At 35.6% G+C, this 18,900-nt stretch overlaps 1 protein-coding gene across 1 annotated transcript in view; it reads right to left on the bottom strand.

Annotated features, from left to right (window-relative positions):
- Window positions 1-1,156: 1,156 nt before the first annotated feature.
- Window positions 1,157-18,900, bottom strand: part of MSL2 (MSL complex subunit 2) — a 30,213-nt gene continuing 12,469 nt past the window's right edge. The window contains exon 2 of the mRNA XM_059920275.1: window positions 1,157-4,358. Within this exon, the coding sequence (XP_059776258.1) occupies window positions 2,767-4,358 (1,592 nt within the window). The 3' untranslated portion in view covers window positions 1,157-2,766. The remainder of the gene's footprint in view (window positions 4,359-18,900) is intronic.

Genomic DNA, 18,900 nt, shown 5'->3' with positions numbered 1-18,900 from the left:
ATTTTAAGAAAACTAAGAACACAGTGAAGGAATTCTTTATCCTAAGAACTGTATTACACCTCTGCTTAGAGATGTAGACCTATGGAAACTAATCAAAAAGATTAGCTCTAAAACTGTCAGCTCTAAAACTTCTGTCACCTAAGGTGAAAGAAAGATCACTGGATCATTTATGGTAATTACAAGGACTCAAAAGAACAAGTGAAGATGAGTCATATTAAATGCTGTTATTGTTTTGGTGGTTTCAAATCCTGTTGAAGTAAATCCAGTTACTTCAGTAATAATTTCTCAATCATCCCTTGTTAGCCATTGGTCAGCATTCCTAAAATAACTCACGGTATAAAGAAAAACAACGTAAAAATCAAGGCACTGTAATTAATACTCTTCCCCAAATGCATATAATACAGGCCATTCAGAGCGTGCTATCCCAAACTCCTCAGTATTCTACAACATAGAATTAGAAAACTAACATTTATTGATAGATTTAAGGTGTAATACAGGTTTCCAAAAGTGTGGCAGTGAGAGTACCAGCATAAAAAAGAGAAACTTGTGCTAAAAACAACCTGAATTCATCATTGGCAATATTACATAACAATCAAGGCCCTCACATACTAATGATTTTCAATTTGTCTATATTGCCAACCTCCCATGCATCAAAAAACACAAAACTAAGATTATCAAACTTGGGAAGCAATAAAGTACTCAAGGAATTTTAAAATCATAATATTAGGAAAGTTTGGGAGATTTGCAAAATTTATCCTAATCATCCATGTGTACAATCTCATTTCTAGTCATTTTTGCAGTGATCATTAGTGAATAAAGAACAGATTTACAAGTTTATATAGCAGGGCATCTGCGTCCAACACAAAATTGTTACAAACTTTAGGCAAATACATGTTTCATAAGACACTGCTAACACTTAGAGGAATTAAATAAAATTCCGAAACTTGGAAAGCAAATAAAGACAAGACAACTAAGAAGCATTTTCCACCATTTACTCTTGTTATCAAAAATAGTTCAACTCTTCTCGCAAAACAAAAACAAAATAGTACATACTGGACACATACATCACATTTTTCTTCCTATGGCTTTAGCCCACCCCCACCCCACCAAAAGAGACAAAAAAAAAAAAAAAAAAAAAAAAAAAAAAAAAAGCCCAACAACAACAACAAAAACAACTCTACCTGACCACATTCACAGAAAATGACACCAGGATACACTACAAAACAGAAGGTGTCATCTGCTCTGTGTCCAAAGGTTTCTTCTCCATGTCTTGTACTAGGTGAGTAACCATCATTGAACATGCTGTGTGCCAAATCAAAACATAACTTCAACACATGTCAGATCTCAGGAGAGATGGTGAACGTAGTAGAAACTGAAAATTTTCCAGCAGTATTTTTCTTTAAATAAGCACTGTCAAAGCAGCAACTCTTCTTTTAAATCATAAGGTCATTTCTTTACAACCTAGTCAGTCCTTGTTTTATCTGGGCTGTGCTCTTTCAAGCAACTGACTAGATTTCCCTTCAACAGAATGTTGTGACTCACTTATCTCCCCCATAAAAATTACAGGGAAGAAGTGCATTAAAACTGAAACATAGTTTGTGCTTTACATGCAAAAGAGTATTCTAAAGAATATCCTCCTAGCTTCAAACCCACCTAAATGCACAGGCTTCATAAAAAGGCATTTTTATTAGGCCTCTATAAAGAAGTCTCCACAACGAATAGCACCCTAAAAAAAAAAAAAAAAGAAAATAAAGAAAAACAGCATATTCAAAATAAAGTCTGTGGCAAACAGAGGAAACGAAAATCACTTTGAAGTGGCCAATGGCAATAGGTATAATGCATAAATCTGAGTAACTTTTGGAGCATTATTCCAAAATTATTTTAAATAAATCCCAATTTCTAAATAAAACATTTAAATATTTTTTTAAAAAATTCTGTCACATACCATAGTCTAAATTCAATTACCTTCAGAATAGAACTGTTCTTCTCCACTTCATTTATCTGATTAGAACATTGCTCAAAGTGAAGGAAGGATTTGGTTTTTTTCCCTAGAAATGAGTCAGACTTAACTAAAAAAGGGGAACAACTCAGAAGAGTTTTGTGGCATAAACAGCTAAACATCTGCAGTCTGACAGAATTTCAGTTTGTTCACTTTTAAAAGACAGATTTCTTCAACATTCTAATGAGGGGCAAATTTTCTTTCATAATACTGCTGATTTAAGAACTGCTACATACACCAGTAGCCAATTTTCATGATCAGAAATGGTATTATGTCAGCACAAAGGTTGAGCTGGACACATCAGCTTTTCAACAGGAGAAACATCAATGGCATCTGAAGGTAGCACTGAGTCTCCTGAACAAACTAATGGCTACTTTTTCACAAAATATGAGCACAATCTTTATGGACTGACTAGATACCACTTCCTTACATTTAATCATAAACTTTGATTATGCACAAAGCATGACCATAAACAGTGAGGTTAATGTTATTTTCCTTGCCAAAGTTCATTTTGTATAAATCAGTTGCATCAGCATTTGTTCTCAAACTATGAGGTTCTGTAAGAACTAAGGACATATAGTTGTAGGGTTACTCCTCCATTAACTGCAAACTATTTCCCCGACACTAACACATATAACTTAGCAATGAAAACACTTGATACAAGTGATCTATATGCAGGAGCTCCGGCAAGTTAAACCAACAAAACCATAGCTGCCGTAAAACTGTAGCTATTTCCCTACCAGAGGTAGGTTTAAAGACCCACTGATTTAACAGTCGAATCTCATGTCTATAGCTTCATCCAAACTTTTATCATCATGTGTACTGGCAGCTAAAAACGTTGTTACTGGGGACCCTGTGACATTAATTACACTGGTGCTGGTACTAGCATTGCGCACAGCAATGCTAGTCACGTTAATGCCCAAAGTGAGCCTGGTCTGCTCCAAGGCCTTTTCTGGCACAGCAAATGCCTCCAGCTTCTTCTCCCCATTGGCCATATAGGAGTTTTGGCAGCCACGACATATACAATCTAAGCAGGCTTTGCGGTTAGAGTAGCAAGGGCAGCGTTGGCCGCGGCATGTAAGAACACTTGGATTTTGAGTAGCACGCCCACATTTACACCCTTTCTTTTCCTGGGGTTTTTTATACACAGTCTTGGTAGGACTTCCTGGCATAAAATGATGACTAGGAATCTTTTCCTTTACTGTTTTGTCTTTTTTAAGAATACCTGGCTTGGTTTTAGAGTGAGATTTCTTGGATCCATGTTCATGACTCTTTTTCATGCTTTTAGCAGATAAAAGTACAGTTTTGCTGATTTTGGGTGTTGTGCCTCCATTGGGAACAGTTGCTATAGGTTGAAGAGAAATTTTGCTCTCCCGTTTCACTGTCACAGGAGCAGATGCCCCCAATGTTGGGCCTCGGATAATGGTAGAAATTGGAAGTGGCTGAACTTTCTCACTGTCGCTTTCTGATCTGGATCGTTTTCTATTCAATTTTGCTACCTTCGGAGTTGCTGCTGTACATGATAACCCATGAAGTGCAGGACTGGTGGACATAAAAACATTATGGCTAAGAGACTGGGAAGAAAGCTGCAGAAAAGGTCCATTGGATACAGTGGCTTCCAAGTTGGGCTGCAAATTAGGGCAACAGACTTCTGTGTTCGAAACAGTTTCTAAGCTGCGGAGTACTTCCTCAACACTCAGTAACAGAGAGTCACCAGGTTTTATATCTTCACTGAAACTGCAAATATCAATGCCTGTGGAGCATAAGTCAGTGGCTACCGTGTCACAGACAGGTGGCAAACTGTCAGACAGATCCTCAGTTTTTATGTCAACACTGTTACATACATCAATTGTATTTGAATGTTCAGGTGAAGGAATATTTATACCAAATCTATCTATTGAAAGCCCATTATAAGTAGGCAAACCATTGATAACAGAACTGCCAATAGCAATGCTGAGGGTGCTTTCAGATACTGGAGATAAACTAGCTTGAGGATCAGTTGTGGGTTCTGAGGTCGAAGGTAAGGGGGAATGTGTCAAACACAAAGTAAAGGATGAATCTGAGGGTTTTTCCGTCTCCTCACAAAACAATGATCCATCATTAAGCAAAGCCAAAATATCAGAAGAACAGTCGACTGCTTCTATTATATCCCGTGCCAATGTAGTCTGTGTTATATATTCACATAGTTTTTTGTAGCAGTTCACTAGGATGCTTAACTGCTTGTTTTCCTCAAACTGCTCATAGTCTTTGCACCAGCTACATGAAGGTTTCATCATCATTTTCTTGCCTTTACAACTTTTGCAGACATAGTGTTGGCAGGTGGAGTTGGTGGGTGCAATAGGATCTTGTAGCAAATGTCCTAAGAGGGAAAAAGGAGGAAAGCAAAGATTTTAGTAAGGTAAATTTATAATTTCATATACTGAAGTTGAGATTATAAGTAATCTATTAAAGTTAAGATGGATTAAACTCACCAGACCAGATAACAAAACATGTATCTTACAGGAAACAGAAAAATACTCAATAGCTCACTTCACTTCCATGCCATATTCCCCATTCCTTTATCTCAAACAGAATCTTCCTCAGTCTGCATTTCTCCCCCAAATCAGTATGTTCTGGTCCACTTTCTTATTCTCTTCTCCAAAGGCTACAAAGAGGTGGTGATGATCAGTCACTAAAAGCACAAACTAGGCTTAAAACCCTTGGGACCTCAACCTAACGCAACTGTTGGTAATGCCACAACATACTGAGCACAGTCATACTGTTTATTTTGTGTTAGACATGGGAAAAAGATAAGAGCAAGAGAGAGTTAGTCCCTGCCCCCATTAAACATCGTTTGAGGGCATCAGTCATTCAGTACAAAGGCATCTTCACAGAAAAAAGTACAATTTCAAACCATTTCATTGTATATACCAATCACAAACTAAGAGAAGACCAAAATATAGTTATGATGGAAAAGAACTATATTCATTTATTTAAAAAGGAAATATTACTAAATTATTTTATAGAAAATCAAAATACAATGACAATGGGAAAAAAAATGTTTAAATGTAGTTTAAAAAAAAAAAAAAAACAGGTATAATACTGGGCTCAAATTCTTCTGACAGAATACACAATGACCGTGGTCATGAACCACAAGTACCCAAAGTATAGCAATATAGTATAAAAGTGAAAGTGATCCCCCAACTTGATGTAACTCCTAAACTATAAATGGTCTATATATATGAATCAAAAAGGGGAAAACAACTAGCTCCCCAAATAAGCAACTGCTCATTGGTTCCCAATTCAGGACAAATAGTAATTAACTCAAAGCACCACCTGTTTTCTCATATACATTACATAATTTAACCAGAAAGTACTTCTGGTTATAGCTAGTGAAATCAGCAAACCCCCTCCCTTAAAAGCAACTATAAACCTGAAAATTTTTGACAAAGAGAGTCATTTTCACAACCAAAGACATAAAACCATCTGAGAAGCATTTATGTTTGAAAAACTGCTGGATTTCAGGTAAGGACAGTGGGAATCTGTGGTGTTCTGCTCCGGGGCTACCCAGGTTCTCCCCTACCACCCAGCTCTATCAGTGTTACCCTGTGAGAACCGGAAGCTGCTGTGATGGAAGGGGACTCATTCCACTTAGTACAGAAGACAATGCATAAACATAGAGGCATTATCACTGGAAGTGACTTGTCAGAAGCTGGCCAGTTGGGGAGGACAAACGGCTCAGCTCTTATAGCCTGAGGTTACACAGTAGCTCAGGTTAGACAGAGAGGCCTCACACAAGATGGCAATTTTCCCCTAAGTTGATCTATAAATTCAATATAATCCCTTTGAGAATCCCAGGTGGCTTTTTCTTTTTTAAGAAATTAACAGAATGATTCGAAAATTCATATGGAATCACAGAGGACCTGGGACAGCCAAAACAATTTTGAAAAAGAACAAAAAAGTTGGAGGACTTACACTACTAACTTTACAATCTTCCATAACCACAGTAATCAAGACAGTATGGTAATGGCAAAAGGATAGGTACATAAATCAATGGAACAGAATAGAGTCCAGAAAGAAATTTACATTTATGGTCAACTGATCTATTTGACAAGATTGTCCAAATAATTCAATAGGGGAAAAGAGAGTATTTTCAACACTGTGAGACACTTTGATATCCCAATGCCAAAAAATAAACATATACAATATACACAAATATTAACTCTAAGTAGATCATACACACATAAATCTAAGAGCTAAAATTCAGAAGCAAAGCAAAATGCAGGAAAAAACCATGACTTTGGGTTGGGCAGTATTAGATGCGTCATCAAATGCACAAAAGGGGAAGAAAATTGTAAAATGGATATTCACAAAATAAAAAACTTGTGCTTCAAAAGTCACCATTAAGAAAATGAGAAGATAATCCATAGACGGAGAAAAAATATTTGCAAACTGTATATCTGATAAATGGCTTACAACATGATACATTAAAAACACTTTATGCAAATCAATAAAAAAACTCAATTTAAAAATTGAACAAAGGATTTGAACATTCCACCAAAGAAAATATATAATAAGCACATGAAAATATGCCAGTATAATTAGTTATTAAGAAAAGTGAAACTATGGCATACTGCTACACACCTACTAGTATGGATAAACTCAAAATGAGGGATAATACCAAGAGTTGGCAAAAATGTGGAGAAATCAGAACCCTTCTATATTACTGGTGAGAATGTAAAATGGAAAATCACACTGGGAAACAGTTTGGTAGTTTCTTTAAAAGTTAAACAGGGCTTCCCTGGTGGCGCAGTGGTTAAGAATCCGCCTACCAATGCAGGGGACACTGGTTCGAGCCCTGCTCCGGGAAGATCCTACATGCCGCAGAGCAACTAAGCCCGTCAGCCACAACTACTGAGCCCGGGTGCCACAACTACTGAAGCCTGCGTGCCTAGAGCCCATGCTCCACAACAAGAGAAGCCACCGCAATGAGAAGCCCGTGCATCACAACGAAGAGTAGCCCTCGCTCGCCACAACCAGAGAAAGCCCACGCACAGCAACAAAGACCCAATGCAGCCAAAAATAAATAAATAAAATAAATTTATTTTTTAAAAAAGTTAAACATACATTTACCATACAAACCAGCAACTCTACTCCTAGGAGCCTAGTCAAAGACAAATGAAAATATACATCCATATAAAGAGATGTTTGTGAATATGCATAGCAGCATTATTCATAATAGACAAAAACAAATGTAGTATATTCATACAAAAGAATACTGCTCAGCAATTAAAAGAACTATTGGTACATGACAAATCATGATGAAGTGCAGAAACACTGTGTTAAGTGAAAAGCCAGATGCAAAAGAGTACATTATTGTATTATCCCATTTATATAAAATGTCTAAAAATGACAGAAAAGCAGAAATAGTGATTGCCTAAGTCTGGGGGCAGGAGCAGGGGTTAATTGTAAATGGGCACAATGGAACTTTTGGGGGTGATTAAAATGTTCTAACATCATATCGTGGTGATGCTTGTACAACTCTAAAAAAAAATAAATAAAAACGCCTTAAGACAAGGCCCCAGTAGTTACAGAGTCCAACCTTCTTTCTACCCAATACAGGAATCCCTTAAACTACCCTTGACTTAATCTAAGGAAGGCTGTAGGGGATATTAATACATACAGAGAGATGTGTACACGCTTAAAAGGATAAACCGTAAGGTTAAAAAGAAATACATTATCTACTGGGAAGGAGAGACTGAACAAAGTGAAAAAGGACAGCACTACACTATTCTGGGTTTAATGTGTTTGATAGCTTTTAACTTTTAAACCATGTAAATATTTTACATAATTATATAACAAAACCAAAAAATTTAAAGGAAATTCCTAAAAGTCAAAAGTAAAATGTACCAAAACTGTAATTTCTTATCAAATTGATGGTATAACTATTCAGTTAACTACTTCAAATGACTTTAAAACAGAAAATTGACTCTAACCTTACATCCTTGTTTTGTTTTCAGAAATTACATTTTTTGGTGGTAGTGTTGATAGTTATTATAAAGTGTTAGTGTCTAATTGTAGGATAAAGTAAATGCTGATGTCCTTGAGAATCTAGATATTTTTTTTTAGTAGGAGGAAGGAAGTCATAAGATGTGAAAAGTAAAAAATCCTGTAGTCCTGAATTTCAATTGGATTTATCAGTATGAACTCATGTTTTCATCTTAAAAGTACGTATTTCCTAGCACTCACTATACACTGAAAAGGCGTGAAAACAGGGAGCAACCCCAGTGGCAATGAACTCAGATAACCATGTTGAAAAACAATTTCTTGTTCAAACGAATCAGAGCTTCTTGGACAAATGGCTGATTCTAGATCTGTGGCATAAGTTAGACGAGATGAGTTTTGATTACCTTCTTATGCCGGAAAGCAAGGAAACTATCAAAGATCCGGATAACATTAAAGGGACTAAGGAGCAAACCTAAGAGGTTTCCAGTGACCAAAGATGAGAAAATCTGAGCATGCATAAATGCAATGGAATATAAAGCATATCTAAAATGTTCAAATCTCTAGAGTTCATTTTAAAAAAGGGAAAAAAATCAGATGCTAGTGAACCAGCTCATTAGTTTGAAAACTGGTAAATAAAGAGCAAGAAGCAAGTATTTATTCTGATTTACCTTACCTATATATAAGCTAAACCACCAAATAACCAAATCACAGATGAGAAGTTTCTCTTTATGGGAATAATGTAACTAATAAATGAAGAATGACATAATTTGAATGTCATCATTTTATAAGCCCTAATGATTTGCAAACTCTACAAGCTAAGTGATAAGTAAGGATTACCTCTTCTGGCCTTCATTCCATCACTGATTTTCTTTTCACCATTCATGTCAATCAAAACCTCCTGGGGTACCAAACACCTTTAAAGGACTTACACCCTCCACATCTTTGTATTCTTCTATGAGATTTTAGGAGACTATGCCTAATACTAAGAACTGAAAATAGGCTAGAAAACACAAAAACTATCACTTATTGATTCATAATTCCACCACCACTGAGTTCCTAACTACTTCCACTATGTGGCCTCATATTACCTACTGGATTGCCCAACCATTCCTCAACACAAATATTTGAAATTTTAATCTATCATTAAAGATGCCTATAGGCAAACTTGTTTTATGCACTCAGCTAAGTATCCTAACCTTCAAAAGCTTCCCAGAGGGTTCTCTTTACACCTCACAACAAAGGCAGCTCCAGTGATACAGGAACAAAGAAAAAGTTCAGGGGCTTCTTAGAGCTGGGATAAGTGTTAGCCATATACTTACTACATGTCCCTAAGGAAACTCCTCCCTGTAAATTAAGAAATGTCAGATAACACTTTTAAAATTGTAAATATACATCTTATACTAGAAAGTAAAATGGACGGGCAATCTTAGTCAAGCAGAAGTGCATCACTTACTGGCAGACTGTACTATAAAAACTGGGTAGTATTTGGGGAAAAGTTTAACTTGCTTTAGCTTACATCATGTTCCCTATAGTTTCACACTCAAGTACAAAAAGACTTGCTCAAAACACATATTCAGAGCTTAAAAATTTATAGTTCATGACAAAAAGTTTTCTCATTGCCCTGCCTTGAATCCTTAATCTGCAATATATTACAGGAATTATCTTCCTTTACATAATATTAATACAAGTTGTCTTATAACTAAATGAATTTGATATTATGTGCCTTGTTTAAATAATACTAAATGGTGCTATACTGACCCTAAAAATACTAAAGACTAAATTTTATTTTTACTCTTCACTTTAATAGAAGTTACTAATTCCTTTTTTATTCTCTCTCTCCTTCACTTTTCTCATCCCCAAATCACCCAATTATAACTTGAGACTAAAATTTCTTTTTAGATGACCACAGCAGTCATTCTGGGAATTTCTGGGAATACATAACTATTGGCAAGGAATTTGCTAAGATATTTAATATCAGATTTTTTTAATGCTCTTAACTTGGTGAAACTTTTTATTATAGTAGTTTCACGAAGTCAGAAAGTAGTATAATTAATCTTCATAAACCTACGTATACCAGATTCAATAATTATCTAGATTATGCCACATTTGCTTCATCTACCCATCTTTTGTTCTTAAGTATTTCAAAGCAAATCCCAGCAAACCTCTAAATACATCAGTATATATCACTACAAAGTACATTTTCTTATGTAATCGCAATGCCATTATCACACCTAACAAAATCAATTATTTAAATAAATTTTAAACCAAATTTAGGTTTAACTTAAGGGAAAAAAATCTTAAAGCCCTAGAAAAGGGCTTTAATTCTGGCATCAAAAAAAAAAACATTTCAAAAGTTATATTCTTCTCAGTAAACATACTTTTTAGCCATAAAACGTTCCTTCTATTAAACAGATTTAACATAGATCAAATCACTACTTTACAGTATTAAAATACCAAAGGTAGCACTTGGACTGGTTGCCACGCACTTTATCCTTACCCCTGAGAAGAATCACTGACAGCATCAAGAATTTCAAAGCAGCCTAAGTTTGAGAGACCCACAGCACCAAGATAAATAAGCAAACTATAAGTAGGTCTCAAATCAGCTTGCCCCTTTCTCCATACAAGGGATAGGTACAACTCCTTAGTATAAGCAAACAAAAAGATATGATTAGTCTTGGCAAACTCTTCTAAATACATAACTGATTCCAACTTCGAACAAAGCCACTGGTAATTCATTCACTTCAGAATACCACTGGTAAAAGTGGACCATACTATAAATGTTATGCTGTGACATGCAGACTACCAAGTAAATTATGCCTTAACTGCTTCTGAAACAAGATCTTTTATTCTCCTTTTTACAGTGATGGTGTTTAACCCCACTAATATTCTGACCAGATGAATGGGGGAAATTAAGTTTAAGAGGTGCGGAGAGAGGACACAAGAAAAAATAAAACCAATAATGGCTAAAATGCTTAGCAAAACTTAGTGAATGACTAAAAAACGATCTTGTGAACACTGGACCTGGCAATAATAATGATCATAAAATAAAACCTACAAAAGCTACAATAGGTTAAAATCTGACAGGGACAAATTAGATGTGAACAACAACAGAGAGACTACAAAATCAATTCCTCATTCTAAAGCTTACATGGAAAAGAAATGATCCCAATGAAAATAATTTCAGTAAAATGAAAACTGGAAAAAGTGGAAAATGGTTTAAGGAATTAAACTATCTCAATGGCTTAATTTTGTCATTTGACCAAAAAAAGCATTATATAATTCTAACAGGCACAAAAAGAGCATTTATCAGAATCAAAACATTCTGTATTTACCACCACTCCTTGTCCAGAATTCCTTCTCCTGGTAATGCTAGAATTCTATTACAGCAACAAGGAATGCCTAATCAAAAACCTCAGATAATGCAAGTAATTTTATATAAGCCTTATTTGTTGTTGATGAGATGACACTTCAGGATGAGGGAAAATTAGCCAAGTCTCATATAAACAAATCCTGACACCACTATCAGAAAGCAAAAAATGCACACAGGCAGGTCACGGTTAATAATTAAAACCATCATACCATTTCTCCAAGAAGCATTCTTGGAAACTAGAGTATTAAACAGTCAAGGAATTCACAAAAAGAAATAAATCTTATGATACTTAGATATATGGTACATATGGAAAAGTATCTGGAAAGAGGGGAAAAAATCAGTATAGAACTCCACAGCTGTAAAATTTGTGGTATCCTACAAAAGAGAGAAAGCAGTTTTCTGCTTTTACTGATAATGTAAGCAACATGAAACAGAAGGGATATCGTAAAAGATACATTTCTACATACTAACTCAATAAAATATGCTTTCCATCACAGCTTAAATTTGCTTTCCAACAAATGGACCCACATCAAAACTGATTAGCAAAATTAAAGGTTACCAGATACTTATATTAAAGCTCTAAGGCAAAAGGAGGAAAAGAATAAAAATGAAAAATTTCAGTTGCTAAAATAGAATAATTATATTCAATGAAATTTTCTTAAAATCATGACTAAAGTAAAGGAACTTTAAAAAAAATAGTACTAACTGGTTATCTTAAAATACTCAAAAAAGTAGAATTCTCAAATAAGAAGTTTTCTAGGTTCACTTATGTTACTGATTCTAAAGCCGATTTCCTCAGCAATCACTACTGAATAAGATAACGTACTTTTCATCAGCCATTCCTTTCCAAAAGGCCTAAATAACTGTACTGACCACCTAAATACAGACAGTCACACAGACAGAAAGAAATACAGAAAAAGAAGAGGGAGGGGAAAAAAAAGCTTTATTAGCAGCAAAAAGAATTTTGTTGCCAGCCAAATCACATTGCTGTGAAACTCCTGAATCCAAGAGAGGACAGTAACTTAAGCAATGACAAAACATTTCACTGAATGATGACAAGTGGCACACTTGGTCTAGGAAAGGCACTCTCAAATGTTGCAGACATAAAAACTTCAAATATTTTGTTCAGAAACGCAGTCTTGGATTCTTCTGCTACGCAAATCTCTCCTGTACCATAAGGGCAAGACTTTTTTTTTATACACTCAATCTGACTCAATTTGTTTCAAATATACATCATATGTTTCCATTTTCTACAGTATGACCAAAAAAGAAAAAAAATCTTTGTCCAGATTTTAAATTTTCTCAAAGTCAATAAAGGGACTTCCCTGGTGGTCCAGTGGTTAAGACTCCACGCTTCCACTGCAGGGAGCATGGGTTCAATTCCTGGTCAGGGAACTAAGATGCCACATGGCAAGGCCAAAAAACAAACAAAAAATTCAATAAAAACGTGTGAGCCTGATCTCAAAGGGGGGCAGGCAGGGGGTGGCCTTTAATTTACAAAAGGTAATAAAAATGAGACTGCAGAAACACTAGTAATGAATGACTGGGGGGGAGAGGTCAATTAAATGCCAAGATCTTTGTTCAACATGTTTGAGAAGGTTCCTTTTTGTTCCATTCCAAAACATGTTCTTTCTAATAAGAATTTTTTTCTGTATGTTTGGCACTATACAAATTGATCATTTTCTTTCATTATATTATTACATGAGTCTTTCAACATTTTACCTGAATATTTCTCATAAACATGAAAAACTGGTAGATGTTAAATCCTTTAAAGCAGGGGTTCGCAGCCTGCTAGGAACCTGGCCACACAGCAAGAGGTGATCAGCGAGCGAGCGAAGCTTCATCTGCCACTCCCCATCGCTCCCCATCACTCCCCATCGCTCGCATTACCATCTGAACCATTCCCCCCTGCCCCCAACCGTGGAAAAACTGTCCTCCGTGAAGCTGGTCCCTGGTGCCAAAAGGGTTGGGGACCGCTGCTTTAAATTTTACAAATCTGTTACAAATCAAAGAAGTTTTAAAGTTCATCATTGTTGGAAGTCAGGTTTCCTAGGCAGTGAAATTCTTGGGAGAGAGGTCAGCGTGCTGAAAGTTTATCAGGTGAGGAAGGAAGGGGCAGAAGAACAAATTAGGCTGGGATGTATAACAACAAAGGCCTCAGATGACCCCACAGGGAGCTCTGAAGCTGGGACGGCTCTTCAAGGTTGTCCTATGGTGGGACACGGGAGCCAGGTCTTTAATGGACTAGTCTTTGAATGCAGGCTACTCCAAGGAAGGGGATGTGAGCTTGGGTGAGTGGCTCTCTTCAGCCAACAGCAATTCCCAGGGAAGTCTGACAACCCCAGCAACACTCCCAGTAACTAAGAAAATGAAGTCTTTCAGTCCTGAAATGGGGATTTGGGTAGTGTATACATAGCATCCACTACAATTAGTAATTTTAACTGTCCAAATCTGATGAATGTAAGTTAAAAAAAAAAAGTAATAATGATGATGTACCTTTAAAAATAACTAGCCCTCCATTCCCTAAAGCTATAGAGTGACTGAATATCTAAGTTCTTTCTAAGCTCTAAAATTTGATGATGCTAAGATTTTATGGCAAGATCTACAGTGTATCAGAAGTCTTGCATTTGAATACCATTAACTGTTTAGGTGATAGGTATTATCAATATATTAGAGTTCTATCTTGTATATTGAAATTTTCTATAAAAGTTTCAAAATAAAATCCAATGAAAGCTTGCATATTTCCACTTCTCCGTATATTTCCATAATTTCAAACTTACCGACTTAACATTTGGAATGACATATGTGGCCTTTCAGAATCTAGCCCACACCCACCCTCCCCCCAAAATTTTGTAACATTAAGCTTTCTCCACAAACTCCATACTCCATTCTCACCTGGCCATTCCAAAACAAGCAATGCTTGCTTACTCATTCCTCTGTGATTTGCTCTTCCTAGAATGTCCTTCTTCCTTCCTTGCATGGTAAACTATTTACTCTTTTTTTTTTTTTTTTTGCTGCATTGGATCTTCGTTGCTGCACATGAGCTTTAGTTGTGGTGCACGGGGGCTACTCTTCATTGCGGTGTGCAGGCTTCTCACTGCAGTGGCTTCTCTTGTTGCGGAGCACGGGCTCTAGGCTCGCGGGCTTCAGTAGTTGTGGCACGCAGGTTCAGTAGTTGTGGCTCCTGGGCTCTAGAGCACAGGCTCAGTAGTTGTGGTGCACGGGCTTAGTGGCTCTGCTGCATGTGGGATCTTCCCGGACCAGGGCTTGAACCCGTGTCCCCTGCATTGGCAGGCAGATTCTTAACCACTGTGCCACCAGGGAATTCACTAAACTATTTACTCTTTGAGAATTGACTGAAATACGACCTCGGAGAGGAAGCCTTCCTTAATTCCTAGCCCTCAGTTTGTTCAAAAAGCACTATGCACATTCTCCTATTATAGCACTTATCACATCATATTGTCACCATTCACTGGGTCTCACTCAAGACCAGAAACTTAATTATCTCTGTATCTTTAAACCAGTGTTGGCACATAAGCCAGCACCTAATAAATGTACAATGAATGAATCATAAAAAGCACACTAGAGTTGGGAGTGACCTTGGAAATAAACTTGTCCCATGGCCTCATTTTAACCAAGATGGCCTTTCGTAAGATTACATAGCTAGTTACTAGCAATGAGAAATAGAAGCTTAGTCTATTGATTCCCAATCTAGTATTCTTTCTACTTAACCAGCAGCATCCCTACTTCCGCTAAGTCCATGGCATCCACTGAGACAATTTTACCTTCTTTTCACTTACCAAAAAGAATGGTCACTGAAATTGGGCCATAACAGAAATCAACATATTAACCACAAGATGCAAAACCTTTTGGGGGAAGGAGACAGAAGAACAGGTACTGGCAGTAACAAATAGTGAGTGGGTCAGGAAGAGTGAAACGAAGGGGAGAATGGATGACCAGTAAGTTCTGTGAGGGTCAGGAAATCTTTACTACATAGAAATTGGAGCTACAAGAGCCTTGCCTGGATTCTCTACACACCAAGCTCAATTTTTAAAGTTAATCTTAAATGTTTTAAGTGAACATATATACTATAAAGCATTGTACTACCTCCTCTGTAAAGACAGCCCAATAAAAAAAACCTCAGCCCGCATATCAGTCTATGAATTTACAGCATGAGAAATCTTAGCTAAAGACTGTATGTATTTATATTTATATATGTATATATATACACACACACATATATATGTATATGTGTATATGTATATATATATATATTAAATGGGTGTTATATATATAATATTAAGTATAAAATTAGTAAAATAGGTACAGTTGGTTTTCGTAAGTGGTATCACTTTAGAAAGCATTATTAATAGTAGCAGCGTTAAATTGATGCTGATCAACCCCAATATATACATACACCTTATTCTTCCTGTGGTGTGAGAGTAACTATGCTGACTCTGAGTCATATCCATTCAGCTTAGATTCAATCAATCTCCAACAGCATTATCAAGGCACTTATAAAGACTGGGAGAATATACTTCTACTGATGTCAAAAGTCTGACATAGTGGAGGATTACTGGACTGAATGTCAATATTATAACATAGTATGAGTGTGTTTCAGGTTTGGTAATTGCAATCATTGTTGCTTTTGTTGTGGTCATCCATGTACAATGCTTGGTGTCAGTCTATTTACCTCTTGTAAAAATAAAATACAGTGTGTGTGTGTGGAAAAAAAAAAAAAAGTCTGACATAGGACCTGAACAATAATCCTTCCATAATCCAATCCACTGATATAAATATCCCCATTCTCCAACTTTTCCAAATGAAGAATTGTTTAGGCTATCTTCATTTAAGAAAATATTCCTCTTTCCTCAATCACTTCAGTGAGTAACTTCTGAGGCCCAGCTATATGCCAAGCACTGTGCACTTAACAAAGGATACTTGGACCTTTTTTACATCACTGAATTACAGCACCAAAATTACACCCCAAAATTAAAGATGTAAAGTATGTCTTGAAACAATAGTAAGAAATCTCCTAGATACATAAACACATGGGAATAATAATCTGGATTCAGCTAAGAACAAAAATGACAATACCATAAAAAGATCTTATGTATCACTTAGCAAATGGGCATAGATGAATTAACTGTTTTAGACAATTTAAACTGTCCTTTTTAAAGCTTGTTTTTAGTTTTACAAAACCTGTGCCCAATATACTTTTTTGCAGACATATGTTGAAGTCTAAACCTCTTAAAAATCTTTTCATTAGGCGAAATTCATGAGTATGAATGCTACTCATTGGGTTTGACATATATACACTAATATGTATAAAATATATAACTAATAAAAAACTGTTATATAAAAAATAAAATTCAAAAAAAAAAAGAATAAACTCAAATCAAAGAGAAATGAATTTGAAATTAGAGAACCCTTTTAAGAAGACAGCACCATTTTCCCCTTGGCAGAGCTTCCTAACCCAGGTCCGTTCTTTTTAAATTTTTGACTAAGCAGCACTCAGAATATGTTCCTTTAAACGTTCACACAATTTATTTTAGTAGTAAACCAAAAAGCAAATACATGCCTCAAAAAATCAACAGGTCCAAACAACAAACTAAAGTTTCAAGGAAATTATTAGTTCTCTAATTAAATATTCAAGCAGCTATGTCCTAAACCACCATTAGCCCCTGATCATCTGGATTCCACAAACCTGTAAACTTTTCTCTTTAAAATGTCTAGCACAAATAATTTCGCAGTATGACAGGAAAATGTGCATTTTAATTTAAAATAAGGGAATATTATGATAGATATGCATTGGTCACTAAAAATGGTGACAGAGAGAGGTATTTTGACCATGTGACCCAGTAATTATTTTAAAGTTCACTGCATCACTTCAAATAACTAAACACTACTATACTGAGAGACCAGTGATAGCTAAACATGTATACCAGGGGAGTGGGCGGTGGAAAAAAAGACAAAATCTGTGTTTCCAGTTTGGGAAAAGGATTACAACCAGTCTGCAGAAAAATGAAAAATGGAAATCGACTGTTAAATATCGCAATTTTAGAAGTATGAATGTTACTCAAGCCAAGCTGTTTACTGAACATATGAATGGTTAAATTTCAGAGTTTCTTTAACTTTTATGTCTTTGGTCAACCTAAAACTATGAAAAATACTTCCTGATACTCTTGGATGTATCAACAGTTTATACAAAGTAAGTAAGCTTCACCAGTCAAGTACTATTATAACTAAAAAACCAAACACTGACCATACATTATTAAATGGATGATATATAAACCACAACACATTCATAAACTCAAGTCATACCTCATTTCACATTCTACTAAGAATTAAAAGAGAATGCCAGACACCATTTATCTTAATAATTATGCAGGCGAGATTTTATAGTGTTTTGTGGTTACAGAGCACTTCTGTAATATTCTGTTATTTTCATATTTTAGCAAAGCCATGACGGTCTCTCATTAAATTATTACCAATACGATAAAACAGGCTAGTCAATTAGGCACAATTAAATCAATTCACAGCTGAACAACAAACGTTAATTGAATACATCAATATGAAGCTAGATCCAAAGTTCCCAAACTGGTGTTCCACTGTACCAGAATGCATTAACAGGTTTGCTTTAATACCCTCCTGGAAAGTCATCCCCAAATTTACATTAGTGTCTTAAAACTGAAAACTACCAATGTCAAGAAACTTGCTTAACACAGCATTACTTAAATTTATTGGCACATGTATTTTCGTTTAAGTACACCTATAAACCTCACATAAGGAGTATTCAAAGACAGCACTACTCTCATCCATGGATTAGTATTAGAATCACCTAGAGGGCCTGCTTCAGACTGACTCAATAACTGCAGATACTGCCCAGGAATGTATATTTTTAAAAAGCTTCCCAACAAATTCTGATCCACAACCGGGATTAAAGATACTTTAACCTTTTTTGCCTTGAGGAACTGGGACTTTTTTCTAATCAGTTAAGTAAGAAATGTGAATAAAAGATTTTAAGGAATTTTTAAAATAAACATATCAAAGATTATACTATAAAGTTCATTTTAATAAAACATACAAAGACAAATTTTGACTTCCCACTAACAAGGGCTACATCTTGCTTTATTTAAATAATGTAATAAAACACATTTTGGCAATATATCTGTTTTTAAATGACCTCTCTTGTTTATAAACTCATGAATGTTAAAAACATAGGCTAAAATTGAATATATTATGCAAGGACAAAGCTGTAAATGTGACTTGGTATTTGTAATTCTTGTATCTTTTACAAAAAAAAAATTTTAGTGTTCTGTTACTAAATGATAAACTAAGGGTGGCTTTAGACTAGTATTTGCAAACACTTCAAATAACACACAGCAAGTGCAGTTAATCTTTATTCTCTAAAAATAAAAGGCCATACTGTATATCACTATGTATTCTCCTGCTAACATTGCTTTTTGGATAATTACCTACACCTTGTTGATATGTAGGATATTAAGAGAACAAAGACAATTTACAGAGAGGGGTAATAATAATC

Source organism: Balaenoptera ricei, chromosome 4 (genome assembly GCF_028023285.1).
Source record: "Balaenoptera ricei isolate mBalRic1 chromosome 4, mBalRic1.hap2, whole genome shotgun sequence".
NCBI classification, from domain to species: Eukaryota; Metazoa; Chordata; class Mammalia; order Artiodactyla; family Balaenopteridae; genus Balaenoptera; species Balaenoptera ricei.
Note: the sequence above shows the minus strand (reverse complement) of the source record. Positions and strands in the feature narration are given on the sequence as shown.